At 34.4% G+C, this 21,251-nt stretch overlaps 1 protein-coding gene across 5 annotated transcripts in view; it reads left to right on the forward strand.

Annotated features, from left to right (window-relative positions):
- The window catches only part of FSD1L (fibronectin type III and SPRY domain containing 1 like), a 38,396-nt gene that overhangs the window by 1,806 nt on the left and 15,339 nt on the right, over nt 1-21,251 (forward strand). For 4 of the 5 annotated variants that reach the window (XM_026718560.2, XM_087926463.1, XM_087926464.1 and 1 more), the window contains exons 2-7: nt 5,068-5,163; nt 7,233-7,364; nt 11,687-11,788; nt 15,817-15,839; nt 18,822-18,943; nt 20,310-20,519. In XM_026718560.2, coding sequence (XP_026574345.2) covers nt 5,068-5,163; nt 7,233-7,364; nt 11,687-11,788; nt 15,817-15,839; nt 18,822-18,943; nt 20,310-20,519 — 685 coding nt within the window. The remainder of the gene's footprint in view (nt 1-5,067; nt 5,164-7,232; nt 7,365-11,686; nt 11,789-15,816; nt 15,840-18,821; nt 18,944-20,309; nt 20,520-21,251) is intronic. The other variant, XM_087926465.1, reaches the window with a different exon arrangement.

Here is a 21,251-nt window from a genome sequence, read left to right on the forward strand (position 1 = left end):
CTACTTGATATGAGTTGGGAATAGGAGTAGGTTTCATTATACTAGACACTACATATACTGAGGCTGTTCATTTGAAGTATCAGGTTTTAGATGCTTTGTATCTAAGTAGCATAATGTAAGGAAATAGAAATAGATTCCGTTTTTTTCTTGATGATGACTAGATTCCTACAGTATAATTGTGTGTAAAAAAAGGCTAAAAATTGTAAATCATTTGTGACTATAGGGGTCATTGACTTACAGTTATTCATTTGATTATTTGAAGTTACAATGGCACTGAAAAAAGTGAAAAAATATTTTTCACACTTATAGCATCCCCAGGGTCACGTGATCAAAATTTGGATACTTGGCAACTGTTTCATATTTATGATGGTTGTAGTGTCCCAGGGTCATGTGTCCCAGGGTTTTGTGATCTTCTGACAAGCAAAGTCAATGAGGAAGCTAGAAGCACCTAACAACTGTGTTAACAACTTAAGAACTACAGTGACTCAACAAGTGTGGCAAGAAATGTCATAAAATGGGTCAAAGCTCAATAGCTGTCTCAGCAACAGAAATTTTGGGCTTGATTATGGTTGTAAATTGAGGACTACCTAGATTATCTTCAGTGGCAGCAGAGAATATAATTCCTATAACATGGATCAGATGGCATTTCTTTGCTTTTAATGATTAAAAAAATGCCATTTGCTACAGCCTACCTGTTAATTTGAATAACTAAAGTCTTAACAGCTGCTGAATAGAATAGAACAGAATTCTTTTTTGTCCAAGTGTGATTGGACACACAAGGAATTTGTCTGGTACATATGCTCTCAGTGTACATAAAGGAAAAATAGAATACATTAATCAAGAATCGTAAGATACAACTTTTAGTGATATATTATAGACTATCACTTAGTGATAGTCATATACAGAAATCATTTCTTTTTAATTCATAACAATCAGCAGATGTTGCTTTTAAAAGTAATATTTTTGATAATCAGCTTGGAATTCTTCCCAGTGATTTCTTTTTAAAGTCTTAAGATTTCTGTCATAAGTATGTCTGGAAATTTTTCAGGGTTTTGTTCTTTAATGGAAGTATACATAATTATTGTTCATAACTAGGAAAATCTGGGCAGAATGATAATTTTGATTTGTCCATAAATTGCAAATCTTTTTTATTCTTACAATTATTTAAACTTTTGTGGGTTTCAGCTTAATATCTTTAAAATTAATTAAAACAATGCTGATCCAATTAGCAAAATACTGCTGGATTAACTGGCTGACTGAGGCCATTGCAAGGTATCTGAGTTTAAATTCACACTGGATTTTGCTTTGTAACCAATATAATGGATAATTTGGAAGTTACATCTGTGATATACAATAATATTAACTTTAAATATCTGTCTTCATTTGATAACCTTCACTTTCTAGTCTAAAAAGTAGGAGGAAAGTATGTTGGATATGTTTGGCACCTTGAGTTATTTGTAAAATAATAAAAATGGGATATAAATAAATATGAAATTATTTCTATGTTGTAAAGACTGCAATCAAAATGAAAGTCTATAAATGTTTATTGGATCTAAAGTTACGTAGTGAGATAGTTGATAAATGAAAACAATACAACATGCTTATAATTTAAGAAAGACAACTGGATATTTTTGGCACCTTTCAATAGAAACTTTTATATCTTCAAATTAGATTCTACCTTTCTACTAGGAGAGTGTGAGTTCTAGTCCCACCTTAGCCATGAAAGCAGTTGGGTGACCTTGAGCCAGTCACACTCTCAACCCAACTGACTTCACAGGGTTATTGTTGTGGGAGACAGAAGGAGGTTGGAGGTATGATAGATATGTTTGGCACCTTGAGTTATTCGTAAAATAAAAGTGGGATATAAATAAATATGAAATTATTTCCATGTTGTAAAGACTGCGATGAAAATGAAAGACTATAAATGTTTATTGGATCTAAAGTATAACCAAAGGCCATTAGCCATACTATTCACCTAATCGGAGTCTGATCGGTAATAAAGGCAGCATGTCATTCCAAGTTGAGACAATGTAATCTCTAGGACATAAGCAGTATACATTATATAAAGTTTGAGACTGAACAGAATGTAGTACACTCGAAGTCTATGGCTAATTAAATATAGCAAAGGATAAAAGTATGGCCTTTCAAAGAAAATATTATTACTTTGTATATTAGAATGCTAGACCTAGAGCCTATAGTTAATTTTTAAACAATAGTGTTTCAAATAGGGATGTTATAGCAAACTCACAGGGTGTCATAGGATATTTGGTTACTTTATAAGCAAAACTATTACTGAGTTTGCTGCAGTGCCCCAGAGCACTGCCATACGTAGTAGGGAATTGCTAAGGGTGCCATAACCCTAGAAAATTTTGGACACTCTGCAATAGAGTGAAAATCTCTTCATCCTTTGCAAACTATTTTAAGTTGTGATAGCAGTACAGCAAACATAATGAGTTGGCAGCATTCTTCTGCCAAAGATGATAATGTATGGTGTATACCTTAATATGAACAAGTGGGTGCTAGCATGTATTTTGATATATCTCTCTTTCCTCCTGGGTCCATATTACATAAATCCCCTTCTAGATTATGGGTTTCTAGGAAATCATTTAAAGAGGTGGTTTATCAAGAACGTTGATCTATTTATGGATATTGTTGCATGTTTTTCTTTTGCCCTTAATTAATCCATCATCATGGTTTTCAAATGCATGACATATAATTCACTAATTTAAAAAATTAGTAAAAAATCACTGGGATGATAATATGGTGACTCTATCTTATAATTTTTATATCAGAACAGTTGTTGCTTCAAACCAACTGTTTTGTCTGAATTAATAGTATGCACCACCATTCAGTGTTAATTCCACTAGTACCCATCATATCAAAAGTCATATCTTTTCTTTGTGACATTTCTGTCAATTGGGATCAAAGGATCTTCTCCATTTGAGTTTGTCCCTTATAAGGCTGGTATTATCATCTTGCATTTCCTTTATTGAAGATAAACCTTATTGATAGTTCTCAACTTACAACCGGTAGCTTAGCTGTTGTTCAGAATTACAATGAATACCCCCCTAAATGGAACTTACAACCCAATTTAGAAGTTACAGTTGCTGCACACACACGCGCATGCGTGTGCACACACACCCACGGTCATAAGCATATTTTGGTTGCTTGGCAACTGGCTCACCTTTATGGCCGTTTGCAGTGTCCTGGGGTTTGTGACCATGGTTTTTGACATTTTTTGTTGGTTTCTAGGATTTACTTCCAGTTTCCAGCCCCCCCAAAATGGCTATGGGGTAAAATTTATGTGCTTAAATCGCCATGGCATTCACTTAATGACTCTTGCAGAAACAACTGCAATGATTTACAACTGTAATTCTGGGCTCAGTTATGGCTAAAGGAGGACTACTTGTATTTCTTTAACACTTTCCCCATTATACCAGTAATTCCATTCTTCATGTTCAGATATCCTATGTCAACTGAGAGGCAGTCTTAGTATCATAACCAGTTTGTCAAAGGAGGCAAAATCATTGTGGACCATTTACTAGATTAGCCTTTAGGGGTTTCCACTCTGAAATGTTCAACATCCTAATTGTAGCACCTTTTAAGATCTCCAATCCCCTTTAATTAAATTCTATTTGTGTCTAATGTCAAATTAGTTTGGACCAACTGAACATTATTTGAAGTTTTAATAATGCACATTGTCTTAAATGAAAATGTCAAAGTAATGTTTAGTACAATGTGCCAAAGCCTCTTTCATATTTTTGCTTAACAGGCATTTTTGCAGCTGAGTAAGATAAAATTCTTTGTCATATAATAAATCTGGCTTGTAGATGTGTTTTAGGACATAATCCACATCTGGATAAGATCGGCACAAGGCATGAGCAAGTCAGTATTACAATTGCTGATAATCATCACACTATCCTGTAGATTATCCTGTAGCTTTCCCCACTGTAACACCTCCACTTCTCTTAGGACTGGAATTCTAAGTGTCATGACCAAAGGCGGTTCTAACATTGCAAAAGAAAACTACTGTATAACTGTCAGAATTAATACATGTTTAGAGTCTGCTTGAACTTGCAGGTCTTGTACATAATGCAGTAATGAGAAAAAGAGGATAATTTTTCTGACTGTTTAATTTGTAATGAAGAATTTATAGGACATATTTACAAAGATAATTTGAAAAAAAATATTGAATGAGATTTGAGGTGCAGGCAGCCTGAAAACCTGACAGTTGCATATTTGCTATAAATTGTATAAAATTTAAGTGTAAGAGACTTGCTCCATTTTGCTTCTTTCAAGTGTTTCTTGGAGATTTTTTCCTACCTTTGACAACAAAGGCCAGTGAATAGATTTCAGTAACTTTTCAGATTCAAAGTAAATATTACTGTGTGCTTCTTTTTACATACACAGATACTTTTATCATTTTCTTCATGCCTCACACTCATACTGAGCAATTTGATGCACCTCTCTCCTTATCAATAGTGTAGATACCACAATATTTCTTATCAGGATCATCTTTGCATATGCTCAGACCACAAAGTTAAGTTGGTAGTTCATGTGTTATTAGACTGCCTCTTATCTCTTACTTGACATTGCAGTCTTATTGAACCATTGATTTGCGAGTATCATGATCAGCAGCTAAGATCAGTGGACTGAACTATCGAAAAAAGTCACACAATTCCTAATTATAGCTATGCCAATTAGAAACTAGGGGTATGCTTTACAACCAACTAAGCCCAGGCTGTATATCTTTTCATACCTGTCTTCAGAAGTCTGTGGGCTGCCTTTTTCCAAGCCTTTCCATCTATCTGTATACAGAATCTTGTTATATTTTACAACATTTTATCCCTTGTCAGGTTCGACTTATTATCTGGACTTCTGTTATGCTTCAAATATTACTGCTTGTGTTTTTTTAAATCTTTTAATTGTACATCTCATTTTTGTTTTCTTCCTTTGATCTATGTCTCCTTATATAAATAAATATGAAAATATTGTATACTTTGTTGAATTTGTTCTGATTCTAAGAAAATGAATATACATGGTTTGACAAATGTATTCTGTTTTTAGGAAGCGTTGCAAAGAATTATTTCCACATTGGCACATAAAAATGATGAAATTCAGAACTTTATTGAAACTTTAAATCACATTTTGGAAGGAGTACAGGTATGTTGGATCCTTGTAAACTGATTGATGTTTCTTTAATAGTATGAAATATATGAAATAATACAAGTTAATGATCAATCTTTCTGACCACTCCAGCAAGGAAAAAGCAGTAGGAGTTCTAATTAGAAACTTTTTTTAAAAAAATAAATAGGTGATGCTGAATCACCCATTCTCCTTCTGGGCAAGGCTAGACTAAGATGGAAGGGAGTTGTTTAGAAAACTTAGAGTTAAAGAATGGCGACATTAATTCCTAACACCCACGTTTCATAAAAAAAATGTGCACATTCGTACATTTTATGTGAATAACGCATATACAAGAAAAATACTTTGTCCATGGATGTTTATGAAATCAAGAAGCAATATCCCCAAAGAGCATGTTCAAATGCTTTATAAAACATTGCTACTTGGTTTTTTGCTACTTTCCTCATTCCCAAAGGTGACTGGTATTATGGCTAAATTGAAATTTCTAGTAGAAGTGAAATGGTATTCAGCAACTGTTACTTCGCTACTCTGGGCATTGAGAGAATGCAATACTATTAAGCAAAGGAAGTTTCTAGTACAGTAGTGGCAAAGAATGTGTTATTTCTTTTCTACTAATTCACCACATTTTCATATTGGACATGAGATATAAGGTTCCTCTTTAAATATATGGCATAGGAGCATAGCAGGTTAACAGCGGTAATGAAGTTTCATCTTTGTAAGGCTAACCAGCTTATTTCTGTGGTTGGTATAGTGCAAGCAACCTCATACATCTTGCAAAAGAACAATAGTCTTGTGGAGACAAGATTGAGGCAGGTACCTTTGCTGCTAGTCCACTGATTTATCTGCTGGGAATGTAACAAAATCCAGTAGTATGTGTTTAGCATAGAAAGCCAGTAGTCTTAACAGAGAGGCCAGAGAACTTTCTGTTAATTCTTTATGTGTATGTTATAAATAAAACTAATTAAAGTTAATTGCAGGAGTTGATTTATGAATCTGATATGGCTAACTGACTTCTTTGTCATGAAACCAAAATTTCCACTGTTCCATAGCTATTATCATTTTACCTCTGATACTGAAATAATGATTTTAGATGGAAAGAATGTAGAATAACCCCATACGCACATACCTATATTATCTGACAGAACTTCTGCTGCTGAATTGATGGTACTCCCTCCTTCCTCAGTTTTCAACATATTGGTAGCAGCTATCTTGGCTGGCATTCCTCTGCCAACCCATAACAAGTCTTTACAGATATCAATTGTTCACACACTGAGGCTTAAGTCATGTAGGGAGAGTAAATCTTGTGATACTTTGCCATAGGCATAGCAAAACCTTGCAAGAGTTGGGATACTTTATTGCCCGAATTGAGTAGTAGCTGCCTGGTAATGCAAAGTAGCAGCAAAACTAGTCTTCTGCTCAAAGCATGGATTTTAGTGAAGATTGTATGTTTTGGCAGTACTGTTTGATGAATTGCATTAGAAACATATTACATGAGTAGTTTTTGTAAATATTGTTGAGGAAACTGACTTGATACACATCTTTCCTATTTGATATAAAATTATGGTGTATTTATTCAATATTAATCAGCTATGTGTAGTAACATAAAATGTGTAAACTGGGGTGAAGGGACTTTTTGTGGCCTATCCTAATACTCCTTGAAGATCAGGATTTATAAATTAGATTCGTAAATGATGTATTTAAAATGTTCTTAACTTTGTTAGATATAACACTTGAACTATGCCTGTATTTTCCCTATACAACCTCATAATAAATACATACCACTGCACAGTGTAGCAGTAGCATTTACTACTTTCTTTTAAAGTGGGTGCTAAACAATTAATTTGCTAAATTGAATGTTGGCTTGTATAGGAAATTCATGTCTTACATTTGATAAAGATTATTAAAGCAATAGGTCAAGTCTTATGTGTATGGCTAAATGTGTGAATGTTAATATATAATATTAACTTTACTATTATGTTTAGTAAATGAAGTGTATCATTAAACTATGTTACTTTTATTTACAATTTCTGTTAAATAAGTATACAAAATACCAGGGATATTGATAAAGCACTAAAATCATTTTACAGACTAATTCTTCCAGTGTTATTTCTGAGTTGGAAGAGGAATTTGATGGCTTATACGCAATACTTGATGAAATGAAGGGTATCATGACAACTAATATCAAGCAAGAACAAGCACATAAAATCCAGGAACTTCAGGTAATTATTTATATAATAAATTCCTAGAATATTTTCTTAAATTCTTCTAGGAGAATTTTACTGATTAAAGAAAATAGTTTATTACTTAAATATTTTTATATACAGGTTCAACCCTAATTCTTTGTCCCCTAATCTCTGATGGTTAAATTATATTGATTTGGAAAATAAAATTTTAATTAGACTCTGTGTACAAAAAACATAATGATGGAGTTTTTAAAGTGTTAAAGCAATTTTCTTGAGATAATGCCCTTCTAAAAGATGAAGTTCTTATGTGGTTATCTGGATTGGATAGTTTCTTTTTTAGAAATGTTCAGTGGTATAATGGACTAGTATGTGTAATATTTAGGTCTCTATTTTTGGAGTTTTTTTAATGTGTAATAGTTTTGATTTTTTTGTAATATTTAAGAAAGGGATGAGGGGGATTTATATTAAATGGAAAGGGGAATTATAAGCATATTCTGCTAAGTATATATGTTAATTTTTATTGAGCTTGTTGATTAATAAGGGGAGTTGAAGACCTAGAGATGGGGTGAGGTATGGAATGAAAAGGTATCTGGTTATGCTTTAAGAGACTGGTAATTGTTAATGTTGACTGGGGATGAAGGGGAAGTTTCTTTTTCTCAATATTTGGGGGGTTGTTTCTTTTTTCTCACATTTAGTCGTGTATGTATGTGAGGTGTGTGTGTGCGAGAGTGTATTAGGTTTCTTTCTTAGTTTTATCAGTTCAGTATAGTTCTTTTTTTTTCTTTTTCTTGGTTGCTTTTTTAAGTCCTGAGTTCACCTTTTCCTTGCCCCCCTTTCGCTTTTCTTCCTCCACTAAGAGTATTTGTCCATTAAAGATGGCTTCTCCTTCTTCATCCCAGCCATCCTGTCGTTGTTGTATTTCTTGATAGGTAGAAATCGACATTTCTAAAAAGTGGAAAATAGATCCAGAAGAGCCCTTGTCTTCTTGTTCCTCTTCTTTCAGTTTTTGAAATTCTATTTGTAATTCTTCAAAAGATAATGCCATTTTTTCTTTTTTCTTTTAAAACAACCCAAATATCTTTAATCTTTCAAGAAATAGTTCACAAAAATCCAAAGTCACAAAGCAATCCAAATCAAAGCAAACAGTTTCATTTAGCACTTTCTTCTTTCTATATTTTCACTTCTTAGGGTAGAATTCAAATACACAGTTCCAAAGTAGTCTTCTAGAAATCGTAATATCTTTTATTTCTGATCTTATAAACTCAAAGCAGTCTCCTTCAGTACAATCTTAAAATAAGTCTTTATCTCTTCCCTTCCACTTATAGCAAATAATTTTTTTTTTAGGTTTTTAATTCCAATGTCCAGAAATCTTTTATCCCCTTGGCTTTAAATTTCAAGTTAGATTACCTTCTATGCCCAAGTAGATTTTTCAGATTTCCGTCTGCTGTTTCGGTGGGAAGGGAGAGTGAAAGAAAATAACTTTCCCTTTCCATCTTTCTTCCGCCACTTTTACAATCTTCTTTGGGAGACAATGTATCCTTCAAACGATTTAGTTTCTAGGGTGTTTAAGAGTTTCTTGTTATCCCGGTTCACTTTCGCTTTCTCCTACTTCCTCCAGCACGAATCTTACCCGGCTGCAGGCTTCTTTGTGACGGCCATTGCTGACCGCCGCTCCACCGCCTTGGGAAAAAGGGGGTTTGCTGGCTGAGGAGGGGGTTTGCAGTACCCCCAAACCCCAATCTGGATCCCCTCTCTCTTTGGTTGCCTCTACAGGGCAACCATATCCTCCAGATCCGTTTGGATTGGAGGCACCTCAGCAGCGAGCGCTGCAGGAATCACGGAGAGTCGCGAATTCCTGCCGCCGCTGAAGCCTTGCGAAACCGGAAGCCTGTTCAGTATAGTTCTTAATAAAATTATTCAAAATAAAAGATGAAGCACTTGTCTTGGGTAAATCTTCAGTGAATCTATTGTTCTTTTTAGAGATATCTTTGTCAGTCCACAAAGTAATTTGAGTATTACTAAAAATGTTGTGTCCTTTGTGTGTTCTGGCAGTATATGCAAGTCAGTTTGTGAGACCTTTCAGCCGAATTGTAAGAGTTTATAAAGGCAACATGTACAGGTTGTCCTTGCCTAACAACTGTAATTGGGACTAGAATTTCCATTGCTAAGTGATATGGTTGTAAAGTATGTTATTATGTGACCACATTGCTTAGCAGTGGCAGTCCCAGCAGTTCTCATTGCTAACCCTAAGTGAAGATTGTGGGTTCTTAAGTGAGAACCAACTTGCAACTTCTTGCTGGCTTCCAAAAAAGCAAAGCCAATTGGAAGCCAGCCAGAAATCACAAGTTCAGGGCTGCTTACAAGCAGACCAGCAGGCAAGTAAGTGGCTGGTGCAGGCAGGGGGTGGCTGCTGTCGGGTGAAAGGGGGTGTGCTGGTACTACTTATTAGCATAGTCATAATTTTGAATGGTTGCAGAATTAGTGTTCATTAACCAAGAACCACTTGTTATTTCTACAATATTTCCACTTATTGTTGAAATCAAAATGAAGATTGAAAACAGCTGATATTCTGGATTGGTCCTCCTGCAAGTAACATCATAGCAAAATCAATTGTTTTGTAAGCCACCTCCATCATTTGTCACACAGTCAAACTTTTAGTATGTTCAATTATGTAAGGCAGTGAAAAGATTGAAATAATAGATTTATAACTGAACAGAAGTCTTGAGGATAAAGTACTGGAAACATGTTTTATTGAAGCCATATTGAGCACTGAAATTTTAATATTGCATAGCTAAAATGTCATTTAGCAGATGATGTCCTCCAAAGCTTAACAGTAGTGTACAGCCACTGCATGCAGGACAACATAAGATAAGGGAGTAGAAATATCAACACAATAAAACTCAAGAAACTTAAGAAGATATGTTCTAAACATTGTAAAGGTATATCTAGCCTATATTTGGAATTATTCCATCTATATTTGGAATTATTCCATCTATATTTGGAATTAACTATTTTTATTAATTATCCAGTTAAGGCCAATTAATAGTTCTCTGTGACTTAAAGAATAATAATAATCACCAGCATTTCTAGGCTAGACTAAATTGTTTATTCAAAAATGGAGAATGTTTCCCTCCCAAAAACCTCCCATCAACCCTATATGCTGCCTCACTAAGCGATTTATCAGTAATGCTTTTATACATATCATTCTATTATGATGTTTGGAGGGGAGGTTGTATAGAATATCAACAATAGAAAAGTTCGAGATTGTTCCCTTAGAGTCGGGGAAATTATTTTTGTTATCATTTTCCAAGACAGTTCAAGTATCAAACTGTTTTCGAAAAAGATGACAAATTCAGACTGGACTATAAACAGGATAATTTCTGTCAGTGGTTGAATAAACTGTTCCATTATATTTATTTATTTGTTTATTTGCTGCTTATCTCATCGCAGACTATTCTAGGCAGCTTACAATAATAAAAAGCTAGGAAAATGAAAAGAATGTAAATAACAGAAATAGAATAATAGAACAATAAAATGAACAATGACAAAGGAACACAATGGGAATAATATATCAATATAATATGTCAATATAATATATCAATATGATAACCAAAAAAATGACCGTGGGGGTTTGGGGGAAGTGGAGTCTGCCATCAATCTAGCAGCCACCTCCAGTGTGGAACTTCCCCAACCAGCTGAGCCAGGTCTTCATGTTATTTGTCTGATATAAAACTTTCTTATACCTTAATAGTCCTAAGAAATCACTGTTTTAAATAGTTATTATTTGATCACATTTATTTACCATAAGGAGACAAAAATCAATGATTAAATTTAAGATTAGACAAGGATAGTTTCCACATTAAGATAGTTGTCTGCTGGGAATCTGGAATAACCATATGGAGCTGAATCAAAAGCTGTTAGCTGTTAGCTAGCAGAAAATAATGTAAATGAGGCTGGTATATTACAGGAGTTGTTTTTTTTAGTGTTTGGACAAATACAGCAAAAAAAAAAAAAGATGGCAAATATGATAAAGGAAGTTTACCTATTTTTGATATTTGCAAATATATGCTTTTCCATCTAGGCCAGTTTTGTTTCTGGTTGATAATAGACTTGTTATATGACAAAGCTACTTAAACTTTTATATCAACTACTAAGTTTTTACAATTCCCCAAGCTTTTCTTTATGTAAAATAATCAACCTTGGAACATTTTAAATAAAAAACCCTTTGCTTTATCACTAGACTGAAGACCCCTTTATTCTTCTGAATAGACAAATTTGGAAAAAGGAGATATGAACCAGATAAGAAATATGTTCATGAATAGGCTGGCATATTGAACTCATTCATATTCTTTTCCTAGAATCAACTTAGTCAATGTAGTAATGCCCTGGAGAACTCTGAAGAATTGTTGGAATTTGCTGCACGATCCTTGGATATAAAAGAGTCAGAAGAATTTTCTAAGGTATATAACTTGCCAGACATGAACAAAAAATAAAAACTATATAGTATCATTTGTCTGCAGTTACTTCAGTAGTGTATAATAAAACTTTGTGGAAAAACTAGCATTTCTTAAACATTTCATTCTTATGTATTTCAAGGGAATGTATTTAAACTTACTCATGAGAACAGAATTCATAAAACAAGATTTGAAACCCAAAATATATTTCATATATGTAATAAAATAATATAATTTTAAATCTTAAAAAGCTGAGTTTGTTTTGCTTTAGTAAAAATGCCTTACAGTTAGAAAGTTTAGAATATGTATATCTGCATAATTGTATGCCTTTTTGAACCCAAAAGAATGAGGTTAGTATTATTCATTTATAAAATCATATATTTATAGCTCAATGGGCAAATCTGCAAACTAAGAGTAAAATGCTGTCCCTTATATTGAATGAGTAAAACTAGGAGTATAATATACTTTTGGATAATCAATTTATCTTAGCAATATAGGAGGCTGCCACATTTAATTTTTTGGCTTTCTCTTATTAGCTTTTCAGTGTTTTTGTGTTTTCATCTTATTTATATTTAACAGTGCTAAATCAGCTCTGAATCCTGTTATTTGTATTTTTCTTATCATTTCTTTGTATATATTGAATGTTCCTGACTAAGGCAAGTAAGAATGTATTAAAATGAATAATTGAAATAATTTTGAATCAATCAAAAGACCAACTTTGGTATCTGACTTTCTTCTGTTATGTGAAAAAAGAGCTACAAGTCTGTTGTTTTCCTGTAAATTAAATGAAAAGCAAAGATATAAATAGTAAAACATACACTTTGCTTTCTCAAGTCCCATTTGTTTTCTTTCTGGTCTCCATAATAACTCATCCTTTCTTTCTTTAAAATTCCACATAACTCATATTATTTTCTCTCAGATTGTGACATGTTTCTGGCTGCAGTATTTCCCCATTCCTACCCATGCTTGTCAACAAAACATGGTTTTTACATTCCGTTATCCCATCCTTTTATAATTGCCAAACCTCTTTAGATCCAAAGAGCATAGACCTGCAAATTTATCAATGTGTGTTGAAATGTTGCTACTTCAGCAATTTCTTTATTTATGAACTTTTTGATGAGCTTAGCCCAATAATAGTAATAACAGCTCTTTTCTATGGTGGTTCCGTCTCTCTCTGGAATATCATTCCCCCAGAGATTAGAATCCCCTCCCCCCACTAATACTCATCCGGAAGGCACTGAACACCTGGTTCTGCCAGCAGGCTTGGGAAACTCCGAGCAGGATGGAGCCCATCAAATGGTTCATGTAATCTGCTGTTGTTGGGGCGGAGTGGGTGGGAATTGGGGGTGATTTTTTATTTATTTTTTTCCAGATTTTGTTCTATTGTATTTTATTAATTTATTTGATTCTTTTTGTTAGTTTTTATTGTATTTTTTATTTTAAATATGGTTTTACGTTCTGTAAGTCACCTCGAGTTGCCATGGGCGAATAGACAGCAATATAAATTCAATAAATAAACAAACAAACAAACAAACAAATAAAATAATGCCTGTCAGCTAATAGGTACTCTGTTTGGCTTCCAAAATATGAGAAATCTTTTTGGAGGAGCAGGATCTTTCTCCCTGTTCCTTTTGTAGTTAATATCTGGGAAGAAACTTAGTTTCATAGTTCTATTGTGTTTATTTTATTGCTAGTCTTTAGCTCTGACTACCAGAAATGATTGATGTTAATGACATTACCATGAAATACATGGCCATTGTACATAGTTACCTGCTGAAGTAGCAATATATGTATTGCATATCATTTTTCTTCTAGCTAAAGACGTTGAGTAATCCACTTTTTAGATCCATCATCCAGTAAATATTTATTCAATAAGGAAGCTTAAATTGAGGTATAATGGTGTAGTCATAACAAACAAGAACTTCATAAAATAATTATTTTAGCTAGAAACATAAGAAAATAATTCACAGGCATTTACGAATCAGGCAATGGTGCCACTGACAGCACTGACTTTAAGAGAGAAAATATTTACATTGGTAGGCTGTGAAGTTCATTGGAATATATCACATTTCCTAGTGCATTTGTGATGGGCAGGTATAGGTAGCCCTTGAGTTACAACAGTTCATTTAGTGACCATTTGAAGTTACAACAGACTGAAAAAAGTGACTTTTGACTGTTTTCACACTTACACCTAGCATTTTCATCGTCACACAATCAGAATTCAGACATTTGGCAATTGACTCATATTTATGACAGTTGCAGTGTCCCTGGGTCATGTGATCATCTTTTGCAACCTTTTGAGAAGCAAAGTCAATGGGGAAGCCAGATTCACCTAATAACCATGTTACCAAATTAACAACTGCAGTGATTCACTTCACAGCTGTGGCAAGAAAGGTTATGAAATGGGGCAAAATTCAGTTAACAACTGTCTTGCTTAGCAACAGAAATTTGGGGGTCAATTGTGGTTTTAAGTCGAAGGCTACCTCTACAGGAAAACTAAAATGTGGATATGAGATCCTTAGGAACTAGCATTTTCTTTATCCAAACTATTTCAAATTCCCAGCTTTCGAGAACGTGCAAGTTTTCCATATTTGTTTTCCCTATTCATTGTTGTTATCCATTGTTCAGTGAATATGGATGTTCCATCAAATACTCAGCAAGGAAATTGCTGATTGTAGCAATTTCTTTTTTTCCCTTATATTAAATGGTTCTCCTATAACAGGGGTGTCAAACTCAAGGCCCAGGGGCCAGATCCAGCCCACAGGGTGTTTAGATCTGGCCCATAGAGCCACTCTGGAAACAGGGCTGGCCCGCAGTGCCTCTGCCAGCAAAAACAGAGCTCGGGATGGCCGGAGGTGGGTCTTCCTGATCTCTGTTTTTGCTGACAGTGGGTTGCAGGAGGCCATTGCACCTGCAAACAGAGATCAGGAGCCTTTTTTTCTGGCAGAGTGCTAGGCGTCCGTGACATGAGTGATGTTGAGCTGGCCACGCCCACTCTGGCCCCTTGAGGTCAAACACAACCCTGATGCGGCCCTCAATGAAATCGAGTTTGACACCCCTATCCTATGAGAATATGCATTTGTGCAAAATTAATATCGAATTATAATCTTGAGTATTTTTCCACATGCAACTTCTAAGGAGAATTATAGGTTAACAAAAAAAGAACCAGTAATTCTTTAAATGTTAAATTCAATTTCAAATTTTATCGGGCTGAGTTTTAACATTTTTACTCCAATATTTTGTTTCATTTTCTGTTAACTATTTCAAAAAATAATAATTACCTCACAACCAGAATATGTTAATATATTTTCTGTCCAAAACTAAGTAATAATATTGTTTGAGGTGCAGAATATATTTTGATTGTACAGATAAAAAAATAAAGTATACCTGTAACTATATAAGTGGCATTCACACAACTGTCTAGCAAAGTAATTTGCATTTATTTGGGCTGCACAGATTCTGCAAAAGATACTTTAGCATGTACGATGCACCTCTTTTCAAACAGCTGAAGCAGGCCCATTGTTTTTCAGGCTTACACGGGTGCTTCAGAAACTGCTGCAGTAGATCTTTTGCTGTGATGCACAAACCTTTGGAGTTGGTTGGGGGCAGTTTCCAAAAAGCTACACAAGCCTGAAAAGAATATGGAGTTGCTTTATTCAAAATGGGGTGCTTAGTACATGGTCCTGCATGTTACCTCTTTTGAAATATTTGTGTCGTCCTAACACCAGTTGATTACTATTGTGCCCAAGGAATCAACAAGAATCTCTTCGATGTTCCTGAGTTGGGCAATTCCTTAATATCTCAGACATTTGATGGCATATTATGTGCAGTTCGTGTGTACTTTCAGTGGCTTTGTTGCTTATTACTGAATGTCTAATTTGAATTAACAATGGCTTATGATACAAAATCTTCAATTATAACCTTCCGATTGACCTTGTGAATCATTCACTAACTCTTTCTTGCATGTTACTGCAGATGAAACTTGCATGAAACCATTAACTACCTTCTCTCTCTTCTTCCTGATGCACCTCAAGGCTGCCAGACAGATCAAGGATAGGTACAGTACAAACTCATTTGATTCTGTTTGTAATTATTCTTAATTAGAGTTGAGAATTCTAGAATCAGGCCATTTTTCTGATGTGATTTATGCAACCAAAAGATTATGCTTTGCATGGTGACATGCTGCATTGCTCTGTTTGGCCTTATGTTTCCCTATGCCTGTGGTGTGTATTAACTTTCACTTGCAAAAAGGATTTTTTAAACAGAAATGTTATTAGGTAAGATAATATTTTATTTTATGTTAGTCTGTTATCTCAAGAGAAATTTAAAATTTGGTTGGAGGTTCTGGTAGATCAGAATTGGTAGCCTGGAAGCGGGGGGGGAAGGGCAGGCACTTTTAGGCGCACATGTGCATGCACAAACAGCCCCCCCATGCACGAATGGGGCTGCGAGCCCCCACACAATGCAAATGGGGCTGCAAGTGCCTGTGCAACATTCGCGGCGATGCTAGCACAAGTGGGGGATGCGTGGGCACACATACACACGTGCGCACTGGCCAGCCACTTGTGTGGCCTAGTGGCCAAAAGGCCACAGCCTGGTAATGGGCCACAGTCCCATAGGTTGAAGACCCCTGTGATAGACGATCTCAAGATGTTTGTTTCCATGATGCTAGATATAAATATTGCGATTTGTTAGTATTCTTCAGTGTGACCTAGTAAGTTGAAATTTGATATGGAACATATTTCCAAAATAATCAGATTTCTAGAAGAGATTTCAAGTAGAGCTTTTCTACATTTGCTCTTTATACTTGTACTTCATATAGGTGAATAGATTGTTTTTTTATATATACAAAATATTTGGAATTTTAAATAGATTCAGGTCATGGAATACTGAGCATAAAAATGAACCGTGTCCACTTCTATTACACAAACCAAGGCAGTTTATTTCTTATTAAGGGAGCATAGAGCAAATCAAATGGTTCATAAAATGGCTGTTGTTCTACTTTTATGTTTTCCTGTTAGATAGCAAGAATAACTACCATTTATGAACCATTGTTATTATTTTTTATACTTGTGTGGTTATACTTTGCTCACATATAGCTTTCTTTTTAAAATATCTTATAGGACACCCTTAATAAAAGGAACAAGACTTAAGAATATTATGCTCCAAAAGGAAATGTAACAAACCTAAAGAAACATAAAATAAATATCTGTTATGTGCCTCATCTGTCAACCTAGAGTTTTTAAGTTCAATAACCAATCAGGAAGATATTTTCTCTTGCAATAAATGCCCCTTTTGAGACATATTTGCATATTTGTGTGTAGGCATATGTATGAATATATATTAATGATATATACAGTTGCATAGCATTTCTGCTGTACTAATTAAAACATTCATGCTCTTTTTTCACAAGCCTTAGAAAAGAAGTTTAAGAGTTACTAGTTATTAAAGTGATTCTGAAAACAGTGGCATCCTTTGCAGAGGAGTACACAATTGTTATAATTGTGCAAGTTCCAAATTTCTTTCTATTCAGAAAAAGTTATTCTATCTTTTAATTCTTCTGCAATCAAAGTCCATTATAATAATTTGCCCTTTCTTAAAGCTCCTTTCTTTATAGTTTTATAGTTTCAGTACTCATCATACCTCCCCTGTTCTATATTTTTAAACCTGTGATCTAATTTTCTAAAATAGATTTAGCATGCTCTGAATAAGACTTAAGCAGGAACTAAAGTCTCACACCATAATTGCCCAGCCATGTATTAGTCCAAAATAGATTCTACAAACCTAATGTCATTTACATATTCTACAGTGCCTGTATTACATCTTTAAAAGTCACTCACTATAATGTTTGTTAATTATTTTGATCTATTGGGATTTTTTTATACTAAAAACTTATTGGAGCTTACAAAGCTCTCACCCAGAGTGACAAGAGGATGGTTTTAATATTTTTATTTTGATTGGTTCCTCAGCCCCTTGCATCATATCCTAAACTTTTCCTGATGGTTTCTCTCTCTCCTAAATATGTTAAGGGTTGGCAGTAAAAATTCCCCTTCCACTGATGGGCATTGGAAATTAACTTTATGTGAACGGAACCATGCGTATACATTTTAAGATTTATCTCTGGCTTCCTTGTTACTACATTTGTAAAGACAAGGAGGAAATATGTATTTTTAAACCAAGCAATTGATCCTTAATATACAACATAGTTATTGTAGTTAAAAGTAATGTACTTAAGCCACTGTTCATTACAAATAAACTATGTAGAATGAGAATATTTTGGCTATAAGCCTTAAGCATTTCCCAGGTGACCAAATCATTAATACCACTTTTGTCATCTAGACAAGTTTGTTGATAATATATTAGGCAGCTTGTGGATTATTTATTAATTAAACAAATTGATATATCTGGCCAACTCACACATAGGTGACTCAGAGCTGTTTACAACATTTAAAAAATTTAAACGAACACTATATAATAAAACCATGCATACACACCCAGCTCCTGTAGCAACAATAATACAATTAAATCAGTCGCTTGATTGGCTACATTTCCATTAGTGATCTCCAGGCCTGCTGACAAATCCATATTATTAGGGCTTTTCAGCAGGGTGGGAGACAACTGTTTCTTAGAGGGAATGATGTTCCATAAAGAATCCTTAAATAGGATATGCAATTAACATTGAAAAACCTGAATTTTATATTTTCAGTAAATCATTTATGATGCCAATTACTTAGTACACAGTATATGGAAAAGCAATTAACTTGTCAATTAAGTTTTATTTATTGCTTGCGCTAGGTACAGGATTGCTAAATGTTTGCTGACTACCCCCAAAAAATCTAACTTGTTACCGTCTCTTGTCTGCCTTTAAAACTGTTCAGTAAGTGTGACTCATAGAGAATGTGCTACTACATGTAGTTTAGCACGTTTCTAGATTTCAGTATGTTGACTAAAAATTTTCTAAGTAGTTTGCATATTATACTGTACAACATTAAATAGTATCAGAAGTTTAAAAACCTGTTTTTCTAATTCCTAACTGTAGAGTCACAATGGCGCCAGCATTCCGCTTGTCTTTGAAACCTAGAGTGAGTGACAATATGACACACTTGATGGTGGATTTTTCCCAGGAGAGACAAATGCTTCAGGCACTGAAATTCTTGCCAGGTAAAAAACAGAACATGGCTTTCAGGAATGAGTTACAATATAATTCATCTGCAAATAAATATAATAAAGTGTTTCCTTTTTCCATAGTTTTTTAATATATCTTTGAAGTGAGGGGAATAGAGAAGTAATGAGGTTCATTACTGTGTACATTGCAGTGTAAGTTGTGTTTTATATTTTTTAAAATGCCTATTCAACTAGTACCAGATTTAGCTGCAGTAACTAGCAAAGACTAAATGACAGTGGGGACTAAATAGTCTATTATGCACTCTAGGAGGTGGAAGTATTACCAAATAGACACATGAAGAATCACAACTTTATCTTATTAACTTATGCCGCTATTTCTATTATTAGTCTTCAATAAGCTTTGCTTCTCCTCCCTACCCCTCGAGTTTTGCAGAGCCAGTTTTCCCAGTAGCATTTTTGTGCTATCTGTATGTTCACAAAAACTTGGTTGAAAACCATCAGGATATTAAACCTGATACTATATGGTGGGTGAATCTTTTAGGCTGGTAGTATAGCACCTAAATACTTAGTCAATTCTAAACATTCAGATAACTATAATTTTAATTTAGCACGGTGAACAGTGGAATGTAAATGAACTGAGGCACAGGTGACTGCAATTTTGAAAGTTATACTGATTGACTCATTAGTTTTTCAGTACAGAATTGTCCAAAGTTACTGGCGTGTACATTTAATTGACATTAATTGCTGCTGCTTCTCATATTTCTTTCCACTCTATCATACTCACACAAATAATTCTAGAACCAGATGACTTCTTTCTATTTGCGACATAAAAGTACAAAACTTCAGCCACTATTAATGGGTGCATATTTTACTGAAAGCATTCACAGTATTCACTTTGCTTGGAATGTCCTTCATCTTTCTCAAGCAATCAGAGATGATGCTTGGCACTGGGGTTCAAAAAAATCTACAATTGAGAGACTTTGCAAGGACTTGCTCTTGTTTCTCCAACAAAATGTAGAGCAAGAAGCACTTGAATCAAAGTGAGGTTCCGTTCTGATTCAAGAGAGAAGTGAGCAGTCCGGGGACTGGTTCGTATCCAAATTTTCTAAGTAAACATCAGTGGTTTATGGATGGGTTCACCGCCATAAACCATAATTTATAAAGCCATAATTTCTAAACCAAACCATAAACTATGATTTACAGTCCGTGGTTCACAAAACCTAAACTAGAAGTAGAAAATCTACTTCGTAGCTTTGTTTTATGTTGGAAGGTATTCATGTTGTCTAAATATAAGCTGTGTTAATGATCAAGTCTATATTCCTCCAGCTGAATTTTCCTTAAGCATAGTTTAGATGTAGAACTCTACTTTATCAGTGTTTTCTTTACTTATATTGTTTAACAGTTCCCAGAGCTCCAGAGATTATTTTAACAGACTGTCTGGTAGCTGACAACGCTGTAACAGTAGTATGGCAAATGGCCGAAGAAGACAACAAAATTGATCACTATATACTTGAATTTAGAAAAACCAATTTTGATGGGCTTCCTCGCATAAAAGATGAGAGATGTTGGGAATCTATAGATTACATTAAGAGCACTGAATATACATTATCAGGTAATTATCTTTTTGTTTTCTCTTCAGATTATGTTGAATTTTAGCAGTCCTTGATTTATGAACACAATTGAACCCAAAATTTCTGTTGCTAAGGGAGACATTTATTAAATGAATTTTGCCCTCTTTTGCAACCTTTCTTGCTACAGTTAAGTGAATTACTGCAATTGTTAAGTTAGTAATATGATTGTTAAGATAATCTAGCTTCCCCATTGATTTTGCTTACAGTAATAGGGTAGCTCACTATTGAAAAATTGCCAATTTAGAGTTAACAAGAACTATTATAATATCACATGTCACAAAACACCATTTCTTAACAGTTACTGACAGTCTTAGTCATATTAAGTTTTTTATAAAATTTGTTTCACAAATCATGACCATTCATATGTCTAAGTCTTTCTGGATTATGGGATCAGTTGAGAAGGTGTTGCAATTTCTACATGCTTTTCAATTTTTAACTTTGTTTTTAACTAAGTTATCATTAGTGTAATTGAAATGAATAGAAAAATGAAAGTCAGAAACACTTATCTCAGCTGGGTCTAAGACAGGGGTGTCAAACTCAAGGCCCGTGGGATGCCGGAAATATTAAAGGACCGCCCTGTGGTGCCTCTAGTGGCTAAATGGACTGCGTGCGCCCTTCCCCACACCTCATGTTCACCTTCCATGGCCTTTTGCAGCACTCTGCCGACTGAAAACGGACCGAAAAACAATGTTCTTCCAATTTATGCATTATCA

Source organism: Pseudonaja textilis, chromosome 2 (assembly GCF_049901715.1).
Source record: "Pseudonaja textilis isolate UNSWEBS1 chromosome 2, rPseTex1.2, whole genome shotgun sequence".
Taxonomy (NCBI): Eukaryota; Metazoa; Chordata; class Lepidosauria; order Squamata; family Elapidae; genus Pseudonaja; species Pseudonaja textilis.